This window comes from Eurosta solidaginis, chromosome 1 (assembly GCF_040869045.1).
Source record: "Eurosta solidaginis isolate ZX-2024a chromosome 1, ASM4086904v1, whole genome shotgun sequence".
NCBI classification, from domain to species: Eukaryota; Metazoa; Arthropoda; class Insecta; order Diptera; family Tephritidae; genus Eurosta; species Eurosta solidaginis.
In genome coordinates this window covers 36521397-36545962 of record NC_090319.1, presented here as the reverse complement: position 1 = coordinate 36545962, position 24566 = coordinate 36521397, and the positions used below count along the sequence as shown (strand labels likewise).

Sequence of the window (24566 nt, the reverse complement as noted above, 5' to 3'; positions counted from 1 at the left end):
GAATGGGTCGATATTTCGAATCCAATCTGAAGTCATCATCAAGAATGCATCCTTTTTTGTACGCCCTCAAGCTCGTCAAATATATTACAACAAATTAAATAAGGCTATCAGTTCCTAAAAGAACTTGAATGGTATCATTTGGGTTCCACGACACAGCAATATCCCGAAAAAATATCAGGGAAATCTTTCTGATCGATTGGCACAATGAGAGAAAATTCAGACCCTCATGCGGTGGAATAATCTCCGGTGATATAATAACTGCTCTCTTTTGAGTACAAATGAATTGCCATATCCGGGCAGCTACCTATCAACCTAAGTTGACCTATATTTTAACAAATCAGAATGATGAGAAAAGTTACGCGAAGCATACGCTCTTGAGCGCCTTGACAGGCGAAAAGAACGAAAAAAAAAGGAAAATATCAATTGACCTAAAGCTCAAGATTCTTTTATTGAAACATCAAATTTCCTTCAAAGGAACAATTTGACAAATGTTTTTTTTTTGCCGAAGCCGACCTAATAAAATGCGCCCAAGTCCTACTAAAAAAGAGCTCCAAGTCGATCACCCTAGCTGAGGGTATACTGTTTTCTTAATATGATAAAAGGTATTAAACTAACCGGTTATTCTCATCAGCGGATTGTGTGGCTTCCAGCAATTTTTGTTGTGCGCTGGTGGAGCGCTCTTCTGATTTTTCCAAATCTTCTTCAATCTGTTGTACCTTACGATTCAAGGTGGCTACTTCAGATTCGGTGGTGGTCAATTGTTTCTCCTTCTCTTCCAGCTCACGATTTGCCTTTTCCAATTGTTCCTTGGATGTGACCAAATCAACTTCAACTTGTACCAATTTCTTTTCCAAATCGCGCAATTCTTCTTGTAATTTGTCTGCGCGCGCATTGGCATCCTTAGCTTGAGCTTCACAGGTATCAGCCTTATCAATGGCGTTATCCTTCTCAAGCTTCATCGCTTGCATCTTCTTCTTGATGGCGTCCATGGTGACTGTGTTTTTTTGGTTGTTTTACTTAAAGGGAGGAAAAAAGAAATGAAGAATAACACTGAAAGAAAAAGAAGTTGAAAATTGCTGTGGTTAGTTTATAGGCACATGTCAAATTCTGGAATAATAGAAATATTATACGTAATTGTAATGTTTTTTTTTTGCATTAGTTATGCCAAATGTGATGCATATTGGAACGACTCTCGGTCATAAGGAAGAAACTTCTCAAAATAAAATTTGACGAAGGATGGACCCTTCAAATTTGTCCGCTTAACCGCGGCGAAGGGACTAAAATCGCAAGCTGCGTCATCTGTCCAATGAGGGAACTACAAAGAAGAAAGCCTATCATATCCCTTTATGCATAGCCGTACTAACACCAGCCATATCCAAGATGACGAGGTATTCTTACCGATGAATGAATTGTCAGCTGGAGGATATCGAATATTTGATCCCGAAGGATCACCTTCGATGTTCGGCTATGGACGGTTGTGTAAGTGCCTTCGCAACGCATGCCGGCTCTGAAAACAAGTGCCCTTTCTGGATGCTCGAAGAACCAAACATAAATTTCACATATTCCCTTGTACTTTCTCACAACTTAGCTGTTTGTGTGCTCTTCTTTAGCTAGGTTCCAACGCTTGTCACAAGTTGGTCCTTTGCAATCCCATATACGATCTCTACTCCTTATTATGCCGAGAAACGCACGACTTTGAGAAATTAATTAATTTAGCTATTGCTTTCATTTAGGTTTTAGATGTATCTGTAAAGTCATGAACAAATTATTGACAGAGGGTCTTCTTTTTGGATCCGTTATTTGGCACATTAAAGGGCCACTGTCTGATGGGAACACACTGCGAACGTATGATTTATGTCGGAGTTGTAGGGGCGAAGAGGAGATAGAAAGTGTTGAGCACTTGGGTTGTAGACGCTCTTCTATGGGCAGGAGACGTAAAAAATTTCTGAACGGCCACTTCGTCTTATGTTTAACGGAGCTTTGTCCCGATGAAATCAATGACATTCTGCTACACTGAAACAAAAAGACTGGTAAAATCAACCGAAATACGGGTCAATTCAACGGAAATGTCTGCCAATTTTTATCCATCGCAACAAGATGTTGAATCAATTGCGCACAAATCGTTGATTCGTAATTGACCGTTTTAGTAGTCAAATGAACGAAAAAAGTTGTTGCGACACCTTTGTACGAAAGTACCTATGTTGCCATATACATACTTACGTAAATATGTGTATACGTAAATACGCATGCTTGCTATATATACATACATATATACGCACTTTCACCAAATTTTATATTTTATAATTTATTTAATTTATAGTTTTGAACTTCGCTTTTCAAATAGAAATGAAAATAGTAGTCACAAAACTGATTCTCAATTCTTTCAGTTGCAGCTCAGCTCATTCTCATTTCTTCTCTCGCATGTAGTTGTCACACTTGATTGTTTCGAACAAAACTTGTAGTATAAATGTTTGACATAATATTTTAAATAGAGAACTTGTAAGTTATAGAAAAATAAGAATCAAATCGCAGGAAGGTTATGCACCACTGAAGTAACTTTACATGTAATTCGGCAAGTTTAATTTTCGTAACAATTTAAGTTGAAACGATTCCATAACAATTCAAACTTTTATGTTGTCGGAAACATCAACATTAAAAAAGGATGTTTTTTATTATCTTACTAGATTCGTTCGCGTGAGTGAAAATTCGTAAAAACTTGAATAAAATGTTATTAACTTTGGAAAAATCCTGTTCGTTCAAACAAAACTTTTGCATCAAGAGGACGCAATTTTGCATTTCGCTTGGAGGAGAAGTTGCAAAATTGTACCCGATAAATAGGTGTCCCGGTATCTCATAATTTTTTGCACAGTAAATTCAAAAAAGGGTTTTTTCGTTTTGTATTGATAACTGAAAAACTAGTTTTTTGTTGTTTTCCCATTTTGTGTGTTTTTTCGATTTGGTGGTTTTCTTATTTTGGTGTTTTTTTTAACAAGTGGCACCATTGTCATAAGTACAAATTAGAGTGCGCAGTGAGCGTAAAATTCTCTTATTGACTGTTTATCGCTGTTCAAATGACCAATGAGATCAGTTGTGTTAACAGAAAAATCAGTTAGATTGATTAGAAATCTGTCAATTTTACAGAATTTTGTTAACTTAAGAGCGACAATTTCTCTTCTGTTGAAATGACTAAAATAATTTATTCGCTTGACAAAGAACTCGGTCGAATTAATCATCATTCGATCAATTTCACCGAATCTCCGTTAAGTCAAGAACAACAGAACCGATTTGTTGATTTTACTACCACCATTTCTTTCAGTTTACATATTTAAAGGAGGAGAAGGGCTCTAGTAAGAACGAAAACGGCTACCTTGTAACTGATGTCCAGAGAGTACTTAGATTATGGAGGGAACACTTCTATGCTCTATCAAATGGAGACAACGATTTACCGCACAGAGATGACGAACCCGAACCCGCAATCGATGATGATGGAATAAATGTCCCTCCACCTGATTATGACGAAGTCAGAATAGCGATAACCAGATTGAAAAACAACAAGGGCGCGGGCGCTGATGGATTGCCTGCGGAGCTATTTGAATACGGCGGCGAGGAGTTGGTAAGGCGCATGCATCAACTTCTTAGCAAAATATGGGCGGACGAGAGCATGCCCGACGATTGGAATCTAAGTGTTCTTTGCCCAGTCCACAAGAAGGGGGATACTGCAAACTGCACCAACTATCGCGGAATCAGCCTTCTTAATGCCGCATATAAGGTCCTGTCAAGTTTATTGTGCGAAAGATTGAAGCTCACCGTGAATCAACTGATTGGACCTTATCAGTTCGGCTTCAAACCTGGTAAATCTACAATCGACCAGATTTTCACAATGCGCCAAGTCTTGTAAAAACCCGCGAAAAAATAATCGACACATATCACCTCTTCGTCGATTTTAAAGCCGCCTTCGACAGCACGAAAAGGAGCTGCCTACATGCCGCTATGTCTGAATTTGGTTTCCCCGCAAAACTTATACGGCTGTGCAAAATGACGTTGAGCAGCACCATCAGCTCAGTCAGAATTGCGAAGGACCTCTCCGAGCCATTCGAAACTGAACGAGGTTTCAGACAGGGTGCCCCCTATTGTGCGATTTCTTTAATGTGATAATTTCGAAATAGTAAAAGACTTCGTTTATTTGGGAACCAGCATCAACACTAGCAACAACATCAGCTCTTAAAATACAGCGAAGAGCCACTCTTGCCAATAAATGCTACTTTGGACTAGGTAGGCAATTGAAAAGTAAAGTCCTCTCTCGGCAAACGAAAATTATACTCTACAACAGGGCTATTAATTTCATAGCACAATTGTGCCCTCTCAATTCACACGCATATGATTCGCTCTGTCGTCGTTAATTGAGTTATGCGGCAGTTACTCACGAACGTACGTACCAAAAACGTGTCAGCTGACACGACCTATCTTATGAGTGTGCAATGTAAACGAAAACTCACCGACGTGCAACGCCCGTACGTACGTAGCCCGGAACGTAGAAATCAAAACAATTTTGATTTTTTCCGTAAGAACGTGTCAGCTGATCGCTCTCTCACTAGACAGAGTTGCCTAGTAAACTTTTGTGCGCTAATTTTTGACCGTTTGCAATTTTATGCAAAAACACCTAATTAAAGTTTGAAAAATTGTGAAAATAATTCGAAATAATTATGTAAAACTGCTGATTATAAATATGTAATCTATTTATACTTATTTAATATGTATTCCGGCCTTTTACAATATCAAAAATTAAATTGGAAAAAGTTGATGTTTCCATAAGCATACATGCAAAATGGTCATGGGGAGTGTTTGAGAGAAAATTATGGACCTCTACGTGTTGGCGATGGCGAGTAACGAAGAAGATTTAACGATGAGCTGTACGAGCTATACTCTACATATTCCAGCGAATTAAAACGCAGCGGATGCGCTGGCTAGGCCATGTTATGCGAATGAAAGATGACGCTCCAGCCAAAAAAGTTTTTCTATTGGAACCCGCCTATGGACGCAGAGGTAGAGGGCGGCCCCACTCCGTTGGAAGGACCAGGTGGAAAACGATTTAAACTCCCTTGGCGTGACCAATTGGCGCCGGTTGGCAGATAGAAGGAGCGACTGGCGCGCCTTGTTGGACGGCCATAACCGTTTAAACGGTTAAGCGCCAATTAAGTAAGTAAGTAAGAAGGGCTCTAGTTCATCCAGTGACTTTACTGTGGTGCAAATGCTATAACCTTGTTCCGAACATTGGTCTATACTAAATTGACCATTCTCCTTCTCCAAATACATCGGCAATTGACACAGTTATAATCAGAGCAGATGTACATTCTAGCGCTGTAAAGCCTATTAAGCAGTGTGTTCAGTAAGAAACCTTACCTTGGACGCCATCCCCTATCCGTTTAGGGAATTATTTGTACTTTTTACCTATATTGAGGAAGTGGACACCCTAAAAGATCATTTTTTCATTGATTGCCAGGGTAGGTACTTAGTAAAGCAGCGCAGCATTGTGCCATGGTAACAGCGTATGCAAACATGCGCTTATATGCGCTGCGGCAGTGGAATTGACTTATAGGAAACAAAGTAAAAAAAATAAAAATACAGTTTACAAAAACATTAAGAATTTTTTTTTTTTGGAACATTTGACGTCAAGTGAGCATTTGTGCATCAGTATATGCAAAGATATATCTACTTATGTATTTACGTACATATATATACATATGTATACATGCAGAAAAAAAATATATTTTAAACAAAAGAAAAAACTTTAACTCAATAAACAAGGATTACGTACGAAAGCAGCACTTCAACGAATGAAACGTTCTAACTTTGGTCATTATTCAATAGAATTTGTTTTCACACACCCCACCACCACCACCTACATACATTTTTTTCGAACGCATCAAAAAAGGCCAATATGCGAAAGCTTTCTTTCTTTATAAAACATTAATTTGTCGTAAATTTTAAAAATAAACTTGTTTATGGAAATAAGATTCAGTTTCATGTCTGTTTGTATGTGTTTGAGTGTTGTTTATTCATGTGAATAAATTTTATGCGTGGGCATTTGGGTAAAATGGCGTTATTTTGTTTTTAAAGCTCTATGGCCTTTATTTTTGCATATGCGCTTAAAATTCTAGAATGTTGAACATATGATTGTAGTTTTATAAATAAAAATGAGCATATTTTTTCCAATAATGCGTGACATTTAAATTTTTTTGTATAGTTTTTTTGTTTTTTTAGTTTCATTTGTGAATCTTTCGATTAATATTTTTAATATGCTAACTCGGGTTATATATATCAATTATATTTGAGAAAAGGCATATTCCATTCTTTTAAACTTTTATTCCTTCAAGAAAATTTGTTTCTTCGCACTTGACCTCTGGGGAACATAGCCATGTAACGAACATTACATCGGACTAAGATTGAAAATAATAGAGTAAATATACCATCCAGTGTTGTATTTAAAGCTTTAGCTGAGGGAGCTGTCAAAAACAGCTAGCATATTTGAAGAATCCTTATGTCGACTTGTTTTTACCGTTATTATATCCCCCTGTTTCGCCAAAGGCCCCGGACTCAAATTACGGGACAACTTACATCAAGCTACTTTGGGAAATGTTTCTAAAATCTTCTTTATTTCTCGAAAATTTTTTTTCTTTTTCTTCAAACAGTACGGTTAATGGAATTCAAACACTCATAGGAACAATCTCCCAAGAGACTTCCTCTCTTCAAAACAAAACTGGACAAGCAAAATATATTTTATAAAGGCTTAAAAAGTTTTAACGAACTTCCTAATCACATAAAAAATAGTAATAATTTAAAAACATTCAAGAAAAGTTAGAGCACTGTAAAACTATCCCGCTAAGGTAAACAATTTTTAATTGTCCTTATTTTTGATTTTTCATGTACGGACACATGATGGGGAATGCATAACTAGCTAAGCCTTAAGCTGCCAAATGATTAACCAAAAACGGATCGCACGAAACCTCGAAATCGCAGTCTCAGACCGACAGTTGCTGCGTTGATGGTACACAACGTCCTTTCAGCGTGATTCGGGACATTGCTCATCACTTTGAAATACCACTCATAATCAAATAAAATAATGCCAAACAAAAGTTGGAACAGGGGGGATTGAAAACACGTCATTTTCAACCTCCCATTACATGTTGAGCTGTGCTGATCGGAATCTTCATGCGTTCCGACAGCGTCATAAATGAAAATATATGTTCAAAATTTTGTTGCTTATGTTGGGAGCACTGGGGGATTGGAAACGCGTCCTTTCCAACCTCCCTTAAAAGAGTGACTCCCAGACTCGTCCGCTTATCATGCTAGTAAATATGCTGATCGGAATCACATGGCATTCCGACAGCATATTCAATAGAACTAAGTGATTTTAATAATGAATTGTATTTAATAGTTTAAGTTTTAGGCCTAAACAGCCGTAACATCAAATAAATTAAATTAAATTAAAAAAACAAATTAGTTTTTCCTTTTTTTTTATAAATTGGAGAGAAAGGAACTATATGTTTATGTCGTCTTCCAACGGCAACTGCAAGGCAGATGAATTTTCACTGAGAAGCTTTTCATGCCGCTACACTATTTAACTTCAGCGTTTATTGGGTTGTACACATGATGGAATCATACAAAATGGCAGCAGGTCGACATACGTACAAACTACCATACACATTCCATATACATATTTTATTTTTGTAGCTATATGATTTTTTTTTTTTCAAAAGCCAGAACTTGAAATGTCAAATCAGATTAAAAAAAGTACCAATCAGCTGATTTCCTCCCATCACCTGTATGACTCCGTCATGGTTGCACCTAATATCCCTGAAGAAAACGAGTCATCGGTTTAGACATCGCTTCAATCGTCGGATAATACTTATTCTGTGTATGGCAATGCTCTTCTCCCCTCCATATTTCCATGCAAAATCATTATATCAATTCAAAATCAATTAGTCTATTAGTAAGAGCGTAGGCATTGTAAATTTTACCAAGTAGCGCAACTAACAGCTGATCGGTGAAAATTCGCACATTCACACGAACAGTTCTCGACTCAGTTTAAAAACAAAACTTTAGATTATTTAACTCAAATTTTAAGGTGAGATAATCTTTACGAATTTATGTACATAGAATATATAAGGCGTTTTTGTTGTTATTAAAACAGTAGTTTTAATTTTATTAAAGCTTTTATCAATTTTTTTTTTTAATTTTGAAAAAACTCCGAACACCATTCCTTCATTTTATGACATTCGACTGCCTAGTCCACTGCCTTCCACTCTATTCGCAACATAACCTCTGTTTAAGTTGCCAAACTATATAGTAAACAATGAGCGTAGGAGTGTAGGTCGAATAAATACTATTAAAAAAATATTTAAAAAAAATCCCAACGCTGCTATCCGTACCACGAAACCCGTCCAAGCGACCATAGTACAGGTTTACAAGTATGATATGTATGAGAAGGAAACAATTCCTTTCTCTTTCTAACACACTGCCGTTTGACACTTCAGTCAGTGTCAAACTAGTGTGGAACTCAGTGGAACCTGCGTGGAACATGCGTTTGACACTGAACGAAGTGTCAAAATTACCGGGGTTGCTGTCGTGGAATAGACGCAGGGAAACAAAAAAAGGAGCGGAATATCAGATATGGGTTACCTTGATGGGAAATTTTTTTTTACGAATTTAGTATGAAAATGTATTGCACTTATATGCGTCCTGCAGAAAATTATACAAAAGTCTTGAATTGGGGTATCTGAGGACACGTAGTTATTGCAGCATTAAGAATAGAAACACGAGTGCTAAGTTTTTCTACCCGTTCAAAAGTTCTCCGCCAAAAACAGTTTGAAACCGAGGTCGACTGCAATAACCCGTCCAAAAATGTGGAAAGAGAAATGAAAAGACGCGTTTTGTCCTGTTATCTATAGCTCAAATGCGAAAAAGTATTCGAATTATTGGAAGCGAGGCAGAAACGCGTTTATTAATACCTCCTCCGACGGTTTTGGTCGTGTTTTAGCAATCGTCCCCGGTAATACAGTATCACAATTTGTTAATTAAACTAGTCCAAAACATATGGATTTTAAAGAGAGATGTAATTAAGTGCTCATTTGAAAGAAAATAAGAATATTTCTTTGTAATTTTGCAATAAAAATTTTACACAGTTTTCGTTAGCAGCTACTACACTTTTCTTGGACCTAAGAAGTACAACAGTGCCAAATAGCATCCACACAAAAATCGAACAAGAACAAGCACTTTATCACGTGAGCGTGGCTGTGTATGTGCGGCTGCTACATATCCTACTTGTAGACCTGTACTATGCAAGCGACACCGAATGCGCCTCTCATCCACTTGGCGTACGAATTTAGATTTTGCTGACTTTTTGAAGAGCAGCGGTTTATTAAACGCCCAGATATATAAAATTGCTCAGCTACAGAAGAGAGATCATCAGCTGACTGTAAACTTGAATAAAATAGAAACAAATATAAGCCCTATACATGGCGGAACGATACAAGGTGGCAGCATGGGACAGCTGATTATAAACTTTTTTTATTTGATTTGATACATCAACTTCCGGCGCAGTAAAATTCTGACATTTGTCCATCGAATTTACAAAAACAAAGTACATGCAATTATACTCATCCTGATTTCCACACAGAGTATATTAACTTTGATTAGATTACGTTTGGTTGTACAGGTATAAAGGAATCGAGATAGATATAGACTTCCATATATCAAAATCATTAGTATCGAAAACAATTTGATTGAGCTATGTCCGTCCGTCCGTCCGTCCGTCCGTCCGTCCGTTAACACGGTAACTTGAGTAAATATTGAGATATCTTCGCCAAATTTGATACACAAGTTTATCTGGAGCCAGAATAGATTGATATTGGAAATGAACGAAATCGGATGATAACTACACCCACTTTTTATATATAAATATAACATTTTGGACAAACAAAAAACCTGATTATTTAGTAAATAATACACCTAGAATATTGAAATTTGACATGTGGTCTGATATTCAGACTCTTGATAAAAATTTGAAAAAAATTGTTTCAAATGGGTGCGGCACCGCCCACTTGTGATAAAATCAGTTTTACAAATATTATTAATCATAAATCAAAAATCGTTGAACCTATCGTTACAAAATTCGGTAGAGAGGTTGCCTTTACTATAAGGAATGCTTTGAAGAAAAATTAACGAAATCGGTTAAGGACCACACACACTTTTATACAAAAGATTTTTAAAAGGGTCGTGGACGAATAAAATAAGCTATATCTTTGCAAAAAAGAGCTTTACATCAATTGTATTTCATTGCCCAAGTGGATTTATAGCAATAAATAGGAAAAACTTCAAATTTTAAAAAATGGGCGCGGCACCGCCCCTTTCATGACTAAGCCTTTCCCTATAGTAGGAAATATTTCCAGATTTCCCTATAATAGGAAATATTTCTAGATAAAATGGACGAGATCGGTTAAAGACCACGCTCATTTTTATCTAATATATAAAATTCTTCTGTCACGGTGTTAGAGGCTTAACTCCTCCGAAACGGCTAACCGATTCTCATGATATTTTGTGAGCATATTGGGTAGGTCTGAGAATCGGTCAACTTCTACCTTTTTTTCGCTACGTGCCTAGGGTCTTGAGATCAAAACGTGGACCCGGGTACCCCTAGAATGTGTTTATACAATATGGATATCAAATGAAAGCTGTTGATGAGTGCTATAGTATTGGATAATTTTTATACAACTGGGAGGCTAGGGTCTCGAGATATAGCTCAAAACGTGGACCCGGGTACCCCTAGAATGTGTTTATACAATATGGATATCAAATGAAAGCTGTTGATGAGTGCTATTGTACAGGATAATTTTCATACAACTGGTAGGTTGGGGGCTCGAGATATAGCCCAAAAGGTGGACCCGGGTACCCCTAGAATGTGTTTATACAATATGAATATCAAATGAAAGCTGTTGATGAGTGCTATAGTATTGGATAATTTTTATACAACTGGGAGGCTAGGGTCTCGAGATATAGCCCAAAACGTGGACCTGGGTCCCCAAGAATGTATTTATTCCATAGTTAGTTAGTTAGTTATTTTATTTATTACAGTCTTTAGACTTAGATTAAATCTATGAGATCACATTTATACATTATACCGTCTTTGGATTTTTCATAATTAATTTTGAGTTATAAAATGTATTTCTTTTTTACCTAATAGGTACTCCTTTACAAAATTCGTATAATAGCCTCTTGAACTCTTTCATATTTTTACAATCTTTTAAGTCCCTAGGAAGTTTATTATATTCTCTTAATCCCTCAAAATATATACTCTTTTTATCAAATTCGGATTTTACAATTGGCAAGTGGAAATTATTTTTGTTTCTTGTGTTATAGTTATGGACATCGTTGTTGTATTTTACACGATCATTTAGATAATTTGGTAGGTTTCCTAATTTCATGTTGTGTATGAATTTCAAAGTATAATATAACACAAGCTGTTTTACACTAAGCCAGTTCAAGCTGTTTAGTAGCTCTTGTATGGGAGTATCAAAACGCTTCTTTAAAATAAATCGCATCACCGTATTTTGTTTTTTCTGCAACGTATTTATCCTTGAATCAGCTATTGTAAATAGAATCGTTGGGAAATATATAAAATGAGGTTCAACGATAGACTTATAAACCATTGTTTTATAGTATCGGCTTATGTGCTTGCACGTCCGTATCATAAAACCTATCTTCTTTAAAACTTTCCCCTCTACATATTTAAGATGCTCATCAAACTTTAATCTTTCATCTATTATAACTCCTAAGTATTTTATTTGGTTTATTCTTTCTAATGGGATATTTGCTATTTTTAGGGTTACATTGTCAACTCCTGAGTGTATTTTACTCATAACCATCCATTTTTTTTTTCTCAATATTAATTTTGAGCTTGTTTTGCCATTTATATACAGAGCCTATATCCGCTTGTATTTATACTCAGTTGAGCAGAGCTCACAGAGTATATTAACTTTGATTGGATAACGGTTGGTTGTACAGGTATAAAGGAATCGAGATAGATATAGACTTCCATATATCAAAATCATCAGTATCGAAAAAAAAATTTGATTGAGCCATGTCCGTCCGTCCGCCCGTCCGCCTGTCCGTTAACACGATAACTTGAGTAAATTTTGAGGTATCTTGATGAAATTTGGTATGTAGATTCCTGGGCACTCACCTCAGATCGCTATTTAAAATGAACGATATCGGACTATAACCACGCCCACTTTTCCGATATAGAAAATTTCTAAAAACCGAAAAAATGCGTTAATTCATTGCCAAAGGCGGTTAAAGCGATGAAACTTGGTAGATGGGTTGACGTTATGACGCAGAATAGAAAATTAGTAAGATTTTGGACAACGGGCGTGGCACCGCCCACTTTTACAAGAAGGTAATTTAAAAGTTTTGCAAGCTGTAGTTTGGCAGTCGTTGAAGATATCATGATGAAATTTGGCAGGAACGTTACTACTATTACTATATATGTGCTAAATAAAAATTAGCAAAATTGGATGAAGAACACGCCCACTTTTTAAAAAAAAAATTTTTTTAATTCAAATTTTAACAAAAAATTTAATATCTTTACTGTATATAAGTAAATTAAGTCAAAATTCAACTCCAGGAATGATATGATGCAACAAAATACAAAAATAAAAGAAAATTTCAAAATGGGCGTGGCTCCGCCCATTTTCATTTAGTTTGTCTAGAATACTTTTAATGCCATAAGTCGAACAAAAATTTACCAATCCTTCTCAAATTTGGTAGGGGCATAGATTCTATGACGGTAACTGTTCTCTGTGAAAATGGGCGAAATCGGTGGAAGCCACGCCCAGTTTTTATACACAGTCCACCGTCTGTCCTTCCGCTCGGCCGTTAACACAATAACTTGAGCAAAAACCGATATATCTTTACTAAACTTAGCCCACGTACTTATCTGAACCCACTTTATCTTGGTGTAAAAAAATGACCGAAATTCGACCATAACCACGCCCACTTTATCGATATCGAAAATTACGAAAAATGAAAAAATGCCATAATTCTATACCAAATACGAAAAAAGGGATGAAACATGGTAACTGGATTGGTTTATTTACACAAAATATAACTTTGGAAAAAACTTTGTAAAATGGGTGTGACACCTACCAGATTAAGTAGAAGAAAATGAAAAAGTTCTACAAGGCGAAATCAACAGCCCTTGGAATCTTGGCAGGAATACTGTTAGTGGTATTGCATATATAAATAAATTAGCAGTACCCGACAGATGATTTTCTGGATCACCTGGTCCACATTTTGGTCGATATCGCGAGAACGCCTTCACATATACATCTAAGGGCCACTCGCTTTTAAAACCCTCATTAATACCTTTAATTTGATATCCATATCGTACAAACACATTCTAGAGTCACCCCTGGCCCACCCTAATGGCGATATCTCGAAAAGGCGTCCACCTATAGACCTAATGCCCACTCCCTCTTAAAATGCTCAGTAACACCTTTCGTTTGATACCCATATCGTACAAACATTCTAGAGTCACCCCTGGCCCACCCTAATGGCGATATCTCGAAAAGGCGTCCACCTATAGACCTAATGCCCACTCCCTCTTAAAATGCTCAGTAACACCTTTCGTTTGATACCCATATCGTACAAACATTCTAGAGTCACCCTTGGTCCACCTTTATGGCGATACCTCTAAAAGGCGTCCACCTATAAAACTAAGGATTACTCCCTTTTAAAATACTCATTACCACCTTTCATTTGATACCCATATCGTACAAACACATTCTAGAGTCACCCCTGGCCCACCCTAAAATGGCGATATCTCGAAAAGGCGTCCACCTATAGACCTAATGCCCACTCCCTCTTAAAATGCTCAGTAACACCTTTCGTTTGATACGCATATCGTACAAACATTCTAGAGTCACCCCTGGCCCACCCTAATGGCGATATCTCGAAAAGGCATCCACCTATAGACCTAATGCCCACTCCCTCTTAAAATGCTCAGTAACACCTTTCGTTTGATACCCATATCGTACAAACACATTCTAGAGTCACCCCTGGCCCACCCTAATGACGATATCTCGAAAAGGCGTCCACCTATAGACCTCATGCCCACTCCCTCTTAAAATGCTCAGTAACACTTTTCGTTTGATACCCATATCGTACAAACATTCTAGAGTCACCCCTGGTCCACCTTTATGGCGATTTCTCGAAAAGGCGTTCACCTATAGAACTAAAGCCCATTCCCTTTTAAAATACTTATTACTACCTTTCATTTGATACCCATATCGTACGAACACATTCTAGAGTCACCCCTGGTCCACCTCAATGGCGATATCTCGAAAAGGCGTCCACTGATAGACCTAAGGCCAACTCCCTCTTGAAATGCTCAGTAACACCTTTCATTTGATACCCATATCGTACAAACAAATTCTAGAGTCAGCCCTGCTCCACCTTTATGGCGATATCCCTAAATGGCGTCCATCCATAGAACTATGGCCTACTCTCTCTTAAAATACTCTTTAATACCTTCCATTTGATATACATGTCATACAACCACATTCCATGGTTACCCTAGGTTCATTTTCCTACATGGTGATTTTCCTTATTTTGTCTCCATAGCTCTCAACTGAGTATGTAATGTTCGGTTACACCCGAACTTAGCCTTCCTTACTTGTTTTGATATGGCCTCAGTTACGGATGGACAGCTTATCGTCAACAATGCATCATCTGCAAATAGTCTTATTTTACAGTGAATCAAACAAGTTTTAATATCATTTATGTTCATTATGAACAGAATCGCGGCTAGTACTGATCCCTGTGGTAAACCTATTTCAACTTCTATTTCAGGAGATGTCACGTTCCTAATTAAAGTTCTCTGTTTTCTTCCTGTAAGGTAGCTTCTGAACCACTTTAAAGCTGTATTTCGGACGCCGATGTTATATAATTTCCTGAACATCATATCTCTATCAATAGTTTCAAAAGCTCTTTTAAGGTCAAGAAAAACTGTGACTGTTACTAGTTTGCAAGATATTCCTTCTTTCCATTCTCCTATCGCCATATGGATATCAAATGAAAGCTGCTGATGAGTGCTATAGTACAGGATAATTTTCATACAACTGTGAGGCTAGGGTCTCGATATATAGCCCAAAACGTGGACCCGGGTACCCCTAGAATGTGTTTATACAATATGGATATCAAATGAAAGCTGTTGATGAGTGCTATAGTACAGGATAATTTTCATACAACTGTGAGGCTAGGGTCTCGAGTTATAGCCCAAAACGTGGAGCCGGATACACCTAGAATGTGTTTTTACATTATATGTATCAAATTGAAGCTGTTGATGTATGCTTTAGTACAGAGTAAGTTTTACACCGCTGGGTGACTACGGTCTCGAAATATAGGACAAAACATGGACCCGGATACACCTAGAATGTGTTTTTATATTATGGGTATCAAAATGAAGCTGTTGATGTATGCTTTAGTTCAGAGTAAGTTTACACCGCTGAGTGACTAAGGTCTCGAGATATAGGCCAAAGCATGGACCCGGATACCCCTAGAATGTGTGTGTATTATGGATATCAAATGAAAGCTGTTGCTGAGAGCTCTAAAGTTCTATGTGATATTCGATTTAGTCGCATCAACCTGGCAAAACTGATGAATATGCATGCGAAGCCGAAATAAAGACAAGAATTAATAATACCTATTTACATATGTCCTATTCGATTTGCCTGAAATTTTGTATATAAATTTGCCTATATTAGTATTTACGATGCTTTTTTCCGGGAAGTATACCAGAGACGGACTGGGACTGGGATTAGGAGTAGGACTGGGACTGAGACTGAGTCGGAGTGGGACTGGAACAAAATACATACCACCCTCTGGGACTGGCAATAAGAGATGAAGAAGAAGGAGGAAAACTTGAGAGAAGAGAAAAGAGAGAAGGAGACTGAGAAAGAGATAGAATGAGACGAAGATGTAGATGAAGCGAAAAAGACGGAGGGAGGAGTTAATAAAAAGATTAGGAAAATGTGTAGAGGGGTAGGGCAGAGTTAGACGGAAAAAGCTTATTAAAATGTATGCAGATAGGCCAAATTTAGGGCAGACCAACGTCTGCCGGGTCTGCTAGTATAAAATATTTTTGAAAGGGCCGTAGACGATAATAATAAGCTATATCTTAGCGAAAAAGAGCTTTGTATCAATGGAATTTTACTTTCTAAATTGAGTTATAACATTAAATTGGAAAACAATAAAATGTTTGAAAATGGGTGTGGGATCGCCCCTTTTATGACTAAGCAATTTTCTATGTTTCGGGAGCCATAACTGGAAGAAAAATTAACATATCGTAATCAAACTGTGTACACATAATTTCCTTATAGCAGAAAATATTTCTAGTAGAAGTGGAAAGGATCGGTTAAAGACCACGGCAACTTAGATATAAAACAAATTTAAAAGGGTCGTAGACTAGAATAATAAGCTATAACTTAGCAAAAAATTGTTTTGAATCAATGATATGTGTATCAAGTTTTGTTGTAAGAGGAAATGGGGAGACATTTTTTTTGAACGGGCGGTGCCACGTTCATGTAGAAAAGTAATTTATCTGAAATGAAATGTACAACTGAAGCTCACGCTGAGTATATAATATTCGGTTACACCCGAATTTAGACACCTTTACTTGTTTTTATTTATGTTTGTAGGTATGTCAGCATGCTGCCACCTTGTATCGTTCCGCCATGGCCCTGTACGAGTAATTCTAAAAATAAATGATCACTCATCATTCGCTCCCATACTAATTGCCCAACATCGACAAATTTAATGAAACATTTTTGGAGCGTGCCATGTCATTCGGTTGTAATTCCTCCTGAACTATGTCGCGAAAATTGCTAAATTCGATTAATTCTCAATTTTTTTTCGCAGTTCAGCAGAAAGGATAAGACAATAGGTGTGTTCGAGCTGCAGTTGTTGCAGCAGTGTTACTTTTCATGACAGAGCATCACGTTCTCCCGCAAAGTTTGAGCAGCTATAGGTATAGAACTGTATCCAATTTTGATTTTCTTTATCCTAACTGCAACTCTGATTTTTAAAAAAATTAACTGTAATGGCGCTCAAAATGAAATCGGAAGAACGTTGAAGGCTTAGCTTTATGAAAAATTTGATTTACCATATAACACTGCGAGGAAATTTTTCTGCACAATTTTTTTCGTTTTCTTTTTTTTGTAAATTGACTTACTTTACTAAAACATGTTTCTCTGAGCAACAGTTTTTGAGTTGTAAATATCTTGTTTTTAATAATATAAACCCATACTTTATATAGTTTTTAGCAAGGCGAGTCCATACCAGGTGGTGGTAAAGCGAATTCAACCAATTCGCCGTGCATAAGAATGTCAAGTCAAAAGAAAATATTAATTGATTTCCATTAGCTGACATAATAAAGTACAAGGCGCTGTATGGAAAATAATCAAGAAGAAGCAATCAGCTGTTGGGATAACGACACCTGGTGCTGAATTCACCTTGGTTTTTAGTAAACTATTTTCATTTCCGCTCTGCATTCATCATTCATGCCCTGGGTTCAACTCCCGGGCAAAGCAACATCAAAATTTTAGAAATAAGATTTTTCAATTAGAAGAAAATTTTTCTAAGCGGGGTCGCCCCTCGGCAGTGTCTGGCAAGCGCTCCGATTGTATTTCTGCCATGAAAAGCTCTCAGTGAAAACTCATCTGCCTTGCAGATGCCGTTCGGAGTCGGCATAAAACATGTAGGTCCCGTCCGGCCAATTTGTAGGGAAAAATCAAAAGGAGCACGACGCAAATTGGAAGAGAAGCTCGGCCTTAGATCTCTTCGGAGGTTATCGCGCCTTACATTTATTTTATTTATTCATCATTTTTGGTGCTTATTTAAGCTATGCTACTTTACTGTCCAAAATAAAGTTTTTTTTTCAAGTATACTTAAAATATGGATCGTATTTTATTATTATTACGAGTTTGAAAACGACTAGACAAACATCGTAAACTTATTTGTATGACTTTGTTCTTAGCTGCAAGTGGCGCTGTAAGCGCACCTAGTGAACTAGGGGCAGCCTTAGAGTGTGTTTGTTTGGGTATGAAACGAAAACTTTTTAGGAGAATTTTAATAAAAAGTTATTTTCGTATGAATTAAGAGGGGACTGCTCTCATTGCTTTTTTAAATGTATGAACACATTTATTTGAAGCAATTTTAATTTATAATTTAATTTTCTTTTAGTTATGTCACGTTGTTTAAATTTTTCCCAAATTATTAAATAAAATAAAGTTATTTAATATGTTACTTACTGACGATGCCTATGCGGTGTGTAAATGTTGCATATCGGCATCGCACGTTTACTAACTCGTTATTAATATTAGCAACACGTAACATATCTTATACAAGGCCAATTTTTACCACCTCTGGTTAAGACAGAATAGGGGGTGCCGGTCTCCAGTTGAATCAACAATTGTGAATAGAGTATCTAAATCAAATTCCAAAAAGTTATGGCAAAAATACGAAATTCTGTAGAACAGCTGCTTTTTGTTTACGCTTTGACAGCTGGTCGATGCTTCACATAAGCTCTGATATATGGAAATAATAAGAAAACGAGAATTTCGTTTAACTGAATTGCCGTACTTAAGATAGCATAATTGCTGGCCCATTGTACTTGGGCTACCGAGGAATTTATGTCATAACTTTAAGTTGTATTTCGGGTCCAGAATATCCAGAATGCCTAGAATATATCCGATACCACTTTGGGATCATGTGAAGATTGTTTTCTAAATCAATTCGTGTTCTGTAGAACTTTTTGGAAATCACTTTAGGCGGCCCATTTCGTCGTTATTTCGTTGTAATTTCGTGAGCACTGAGGAGCCATTTCAGAATTGTTTTCGGGATCATTGCGATAAAATTTCGGCAAAGTTAAATCGAAAGACTCGAATTTTGTTTGAGAAAAGGCTTTTTAAGTTGTTATAAATATTTTCGCGACAAAGACCAAAATGTGTGGTGGGCGTAAGTGAAATAAGAAAAATAAATTAAATAGGTATATATGTACATATGTATGCATAAAAACACACATTTGTGCTTTTTAAATGTGAAATGAAGCTGTCGACAGCGTCAAGGATAAATTCTGAGACATCGTGTTACGAAAACTAGCGCATTAATAAATGTTTTGAAAAGCTGCAAAAAAAAGCTTTTCAAAAGCGATCAGGTAAATTGTTTTGTTTTGCGCAAGAACAATAAACGCTCTCAGATGCACTAACACAAGCTAATTGTAATATATGTATGTATATTAATCACTCATGTGTATGTATGTGTAATATACATACATGTATACATACATATAACGTACGGTATATACACACATACATGTATGTGTATTAGAGTGTTTCATTTATCTATTTTATGTAGGAGGTGAATAGTAAAAGTGCAAGTATGTATGTATGTATGTATGCCTTTGTTGCTTGAGCTTAAAAATAAATATTTTGAAATATTCAAAATTATATGCATTTACTTATGCGCATATGTAGGTACGACAGCACACTAAAAACAAATATTTTAAGGCAGGTGTTTGCTTTCCCCACTTAACCCATGCATAATGCCTAGATAAATTGTATATTTTTATATTAGGGTGTCTCATTTCCAGATAACTTTTTTCTTTATCCTAACTGCAACTCTGATTTTTAAAAAAATTAACTGTACTGGCGCTCAAAATGAAATCGGAAGAACGTTGAAGGCTTAGCTTTATGAAAAATTTGATTTACCATATAACACTGCGAGGAAATTTTTCTGCACAATTTTTTTTTTTCTTTTTTTTGTAAATTGACTTACTTTACTAAAACATGTTTCTCTGAGCAACAGTTTTTGAGTTGTAAATATCTTGTTTTTAATAATATAAACCCATACTTTTATATAGTTTTTAGCAAGGCGAGTCCATACCAGGTGGTGGTAAAGCGAATTCAACCAATTCGCCGTGCATAAGAATGTCAAGTCAAAAGAAAATATTAATTGATTTCCATTAGCTGACATAATAAAGTACAAGGCGCTGTATGGAAAATAATCAAGAAGAAGCAATCAGCTGTTGGGATAACGACACCTGGTGCTGAATTCACCTTGGTTTTTAGTAAACTATTTTCATTTCCGCTCTGCATTCATCATTCATGCCCTGGGTTCAACTCCCGGGCAAAGCAACATCAAAATTTTAGAAATAAGATTTTTCAATTAGAAGAAAATTTTTCTAAGCGGGGTCGCCCCTCGGCAGTGTCTGGCAAGCGCTCCGATTGTATTTCTGCCATGAAAAGCTCTCAGTGAAAACTCATCTGCCTTGCAGATGCCGTTCGGAGTCGGCATAAAATATGTAGGTCCCGTCCGGCCAATTTGTAGGGAAAATCAAGAGGAGCACGACGCAAATTGGAAGAGAAGCTCGGCCTTAGATCTCTTCGGAGGTTATCGCGCCTTACATTTTATTTTTTAATGAGAGTTTTAAAAGGGAGTGGTGGTAGTTGTATATGTGAAGGCGTTTTCCAGATATCGACCAAAATGTGGACCAGGGTGACCCAGAACATCATCTGTTGGATACCGCTAATTTATTTATATATGTAATACCTGTCAGTACCATTCACCTTGGTTTTTAGTAAACTATTTTCATTTCCGCTCTGCATTCATCATTTTTGGTGCTTATTTAAGCTATGCTACTTTACTGTCCAAAATAAAGTTTTTTTTTTCAAGTATACTTAAAATATGGATCGTATTTTATTATTATTACGAGTTTGAAAACGACTAGACAAACATCGTAAACTTACTTGTATGACTTTGTTCTTAGCTGCAAGTGGCGCTGTAAGCGCACATAGTGAAATAGGGACAGCCTTAGAGTGTGTTTGTTTGGGTATGAAACGAAAACTTTTTAGGAGAATTTTAATAAAAAGTTATTTTCGTATGAATTAAGAGGGGACTGCTCTCATTGCTTTTTTAAATGTATGAACACATTTATTTGAAGCAATTTTAATTTATAATTTAATTCTCTTTTAGTTATGTCACGTTGTTTAAATTTTTCCCAAATTATTTAATAAAATAAAGTTATTTTCGTTTCAATATAACGTCACATTTCGAAGATATTTACTAAAATATGGCCCAGTGGTAACTCAGTGGCGATTTTCTCTAAAATTCTCATAGACAAGTAATATATAACAAATTTTCTCTCTCAATATTTTGCAACTATTATCTGAAAGTAATGACAAGATTTGTAATAAGTAAAATTAAGAAGAAAAATCGTATAGTCTACCACAATCGCTATATTTTCCGATGAGTTGCGATATGGATCTGGAAATTACTGCTAAAAGATAACTGATTGCTCATAGTGGATAGTACTTAGGTATGTGAAATGGGTGGAAATCGAAACATTAGCGAGTGTTTGAATATCTTAAACTGACGAAAAATTGAGAAAGATGTCACGACACAGGCTTGTAGAATATATGAAAATGAAAATTGCTTCTCCGATAGCATAGCTAGGTCGTTAATAAAATACAAAAAAAAAAAAAAAAAAAAATACAATACAATCTGCCGTCAGCCTTAGGAGGTGGCGATAAATACGTACAATCTAAACTTGATGCAACCCTCAGACGTCTATTGAAAAGGGTTGCAGCATATGTACGTGGCTTTTTTTTATAATATAGCAACACATTTTGGCGATAACCCCCAAATGCGTAGGGAAGGTGGTAGTGATGGTTTTCAAAAATATTTACCAAATCTTGGATTTGAATAAACAAAATTAATTTTCTTGAACTAGCCAAGTGGCACCACTTTATCCACTGCAATGAAGAGCTGAGGATGGTGTTGACTGTGAGTTAAATATAACTTAATTTAGGGCCACTTGAAAGAAAAGCACGGTATCAAAATCACAAGAAAACGCTGACGAAATTTGTTTCGTTTCCCCTTGTAAGCCACACATGAAGTTCTTTTATTTGAAAATATATATTTTACTATTTTGCAATCATTTTCTTTTTGAAATTGCCTTCGACAGACGTTCTGCGTGCAACAATGTAAGTATGCAATGAATTATTGGGCATTTTTCGAGCAATTTTTCATGGGCTCACGAAATGCTCACAGGCTTAAATTAAAATACTTCAAATTTGGTTTACAAGGGGAAATAAAAAAAAATATCTTGGACGTTTTCTTGTTATCTGGATACGGGAGTAGGTGTTGCATATTTTTCAGTTTAGTTGATTTTCAGTTCCACAGCGGCGGTCTTTCTTGTCACTATGTTTTTTCGGTATGAAAAACAAAACTACTGCACCCATTTCAATTAAATTTTGTAAATATATTTGATTTTTTCAACATAAAATATAGAGGACGTTCCATAAGGTACAGAATAATGAAGATTCTATGAAACTATCGAAAGAGGGCAGTTTTACGACCTTTATTCGTATATCTGGTGGTTATTCAATATTTAGTCTTTAGCCCCTATGCAAATATTAGGGAGATAGAGTAAGTGGAAGAGAGCGAGTTGTAAAGAATGTAGGAGAGGTGAACAGAGAGCGAGAAGGCGAGTAATTGAGATATGTCAAAGAAGATGGTAAAGGGGGATTAAAAAAATTAACATTTTACCACGCGTAATTGCTGGACACATATGGAAAACCTTGTTTTTAAGTCAAATAAGTTGATGAACTAATATTTTTGTGACCTCCTAGTAATTTTTTTGCAGAACTAAAAAAACTACAATAAGGCAACTGTGTATATTATTTTCGTCATAGAAATTTGGCCTGAAAGTGAGCCACCCTAATGTTCACGAATGCATGTGTGTGTGTGTGTTTATATACAGCACATGCATAAACATACAAATATAAGATGCCGTCATATTTACGTATATGTACATATGTGTTTGCATATTGACCGTTGCATATATTGAAGCCTTGTGAGCATGTATTTCAAAAGTCTTATGCGTATGGGTAAGTGTGTGTGCGTGTGCGTGCAGAAAATGGTCAGAATAGTACTTTCCAACTTTTTTTATAGCGAATTCTCACACATCGGCAGAAGTATTGTAAAAAAAAATTACTTTCTTGCATATGAGTGTATGTCGATTGTATATATGTATGTATATTTCTGTGAGTGTGTGTGAGTGTGTGTATTGCTATAACTAAGCGATTCGGTTACAAAATTCCTTATAAGCGAATTTACGCCACCATTCAAGAAAAATACATTCATTTTTGTTATTACAAATTGTTGTTGATCGGTATAAACGAATTATTTTTATTTTACGTTTTTATTTTTAAAATGCCTTAACAGATTGCATAAGCTTTGTCGGCGCTATATAAAAAGCATGTATCATTTTTTTTTTTTTTTAAATGATAAAATAAATTTGCCAAATTGAAAATTGTTTCAATAACTAATAAGTAGGTATGCAGTTAATTCTTGGAGATTTTGACGCACTTATAATAATTTTTCTTGTTTTTTCTTTTTTGCACCTGCACGCACACACATATTTTTTGGGTTGTTCGTTTTTCAATACATTTATTCATGACAAATTAAAAAAAAAAATATGATATGTAGTTTTCACACTTAACAACCACAAAAAAAATTTTTGCGTATATTTCTCCATGTAGATTTTTATGAAAAGTTTAGCTAATACATATATTTATATAAAAAAATTTGAAAATTATTAACCAGTTTTTCGATTTTGATTTGATAATTTTCTTCTTCATTTTTTTTTTATTAATACTTATAAATATTCACTGCCACTTTGAAAACCAACCTTAGCCTTCCAAACACACTATACGCTGTCAAAAGCCCGAGAACACTGATATAAGACAAACTTTCTTAAAACAGAAAGCCCCCAAATCCATTAACCAACTGTGCGGATATGTGGCAGAATATTTTGAAAATTGACCAATACTCAAATACCTGCTGTTTACATACATACACACATACATGTAGCTCAGGAAAATTCTAGTTAATGTGTTGTTGCATGCATACGCTAATATAATACTTTGTATGTATGTTTATGTGTTTTTGTATGATTTTCAAAATTATTTTATAGGCACTTTAATACGAAAAATGTTCCCACTTTTTCGAGTGCTCGAGAAAATATTGAAAAAGGTGAGCGCAACAAGCGTAAAAAATTGTGTGGTACCGAGTTTTATATACCCAGTTGTGCTAATGACCATTTAAAAGGTTCTCAAACTACGGCTGTAGCTATGAACTAACCGTAACCCTTATCATACTTACAATTGCAATAGCCATAACCGTAACTGTAATGGAAAAAATAATGGTGAACGTAACTAACCCAACGTATAACCTTAACCCAAACTTAAATATGAACCTTTACCTAAACCTTTCTTAAATTTCATTACTTTCGACCTTAACATCAACTTTACCCTTGTCTTTGACCTTTACCATAACCTCATTTTAACTTAACCTCGACTTCAAATATAGCCTTTCGGTTCACCTTAACATTAACATTAACCCCGAATTTAACTTTAACTTTAGCTTTATTTTTAACCTTAACCTTCAGTCGG

General features: G+C 35.9%; 1 protein-coding gene across 2 annotated transcripts in view; it reads right to left on the bottom strand.

Annotated features, from left to right (window-relative positions):
* Tm2 (tropomyosin 2) overlaps positions 1 to 23958 on the bottom strand; it is a 29228-nt gene extending 5270 nt beyond the window's left edge. For both annotated transcript variants that reach the window (XR_010953332.1, XM_067786556.1), the window contains exons 1-2: positions 23804 to 23958; positions 616 to 1050 (exon numbers count right to left, since the gene is read on the bottom strand). Coding sequence is in view for 1 of the 2 variants with exons in the window: in XM_067786556.1 (XP_067642657.1) it covers positions 616 to 989 (374 nt within the window). In the remaining variant the exon portion in view is untranslated. The remainder of the gene's footprint in view (positions 1 to 615; positions 1051 to 23803) is intronic.
* Positions 23959 to 24566: the final 608 nt, after the last annotated feature.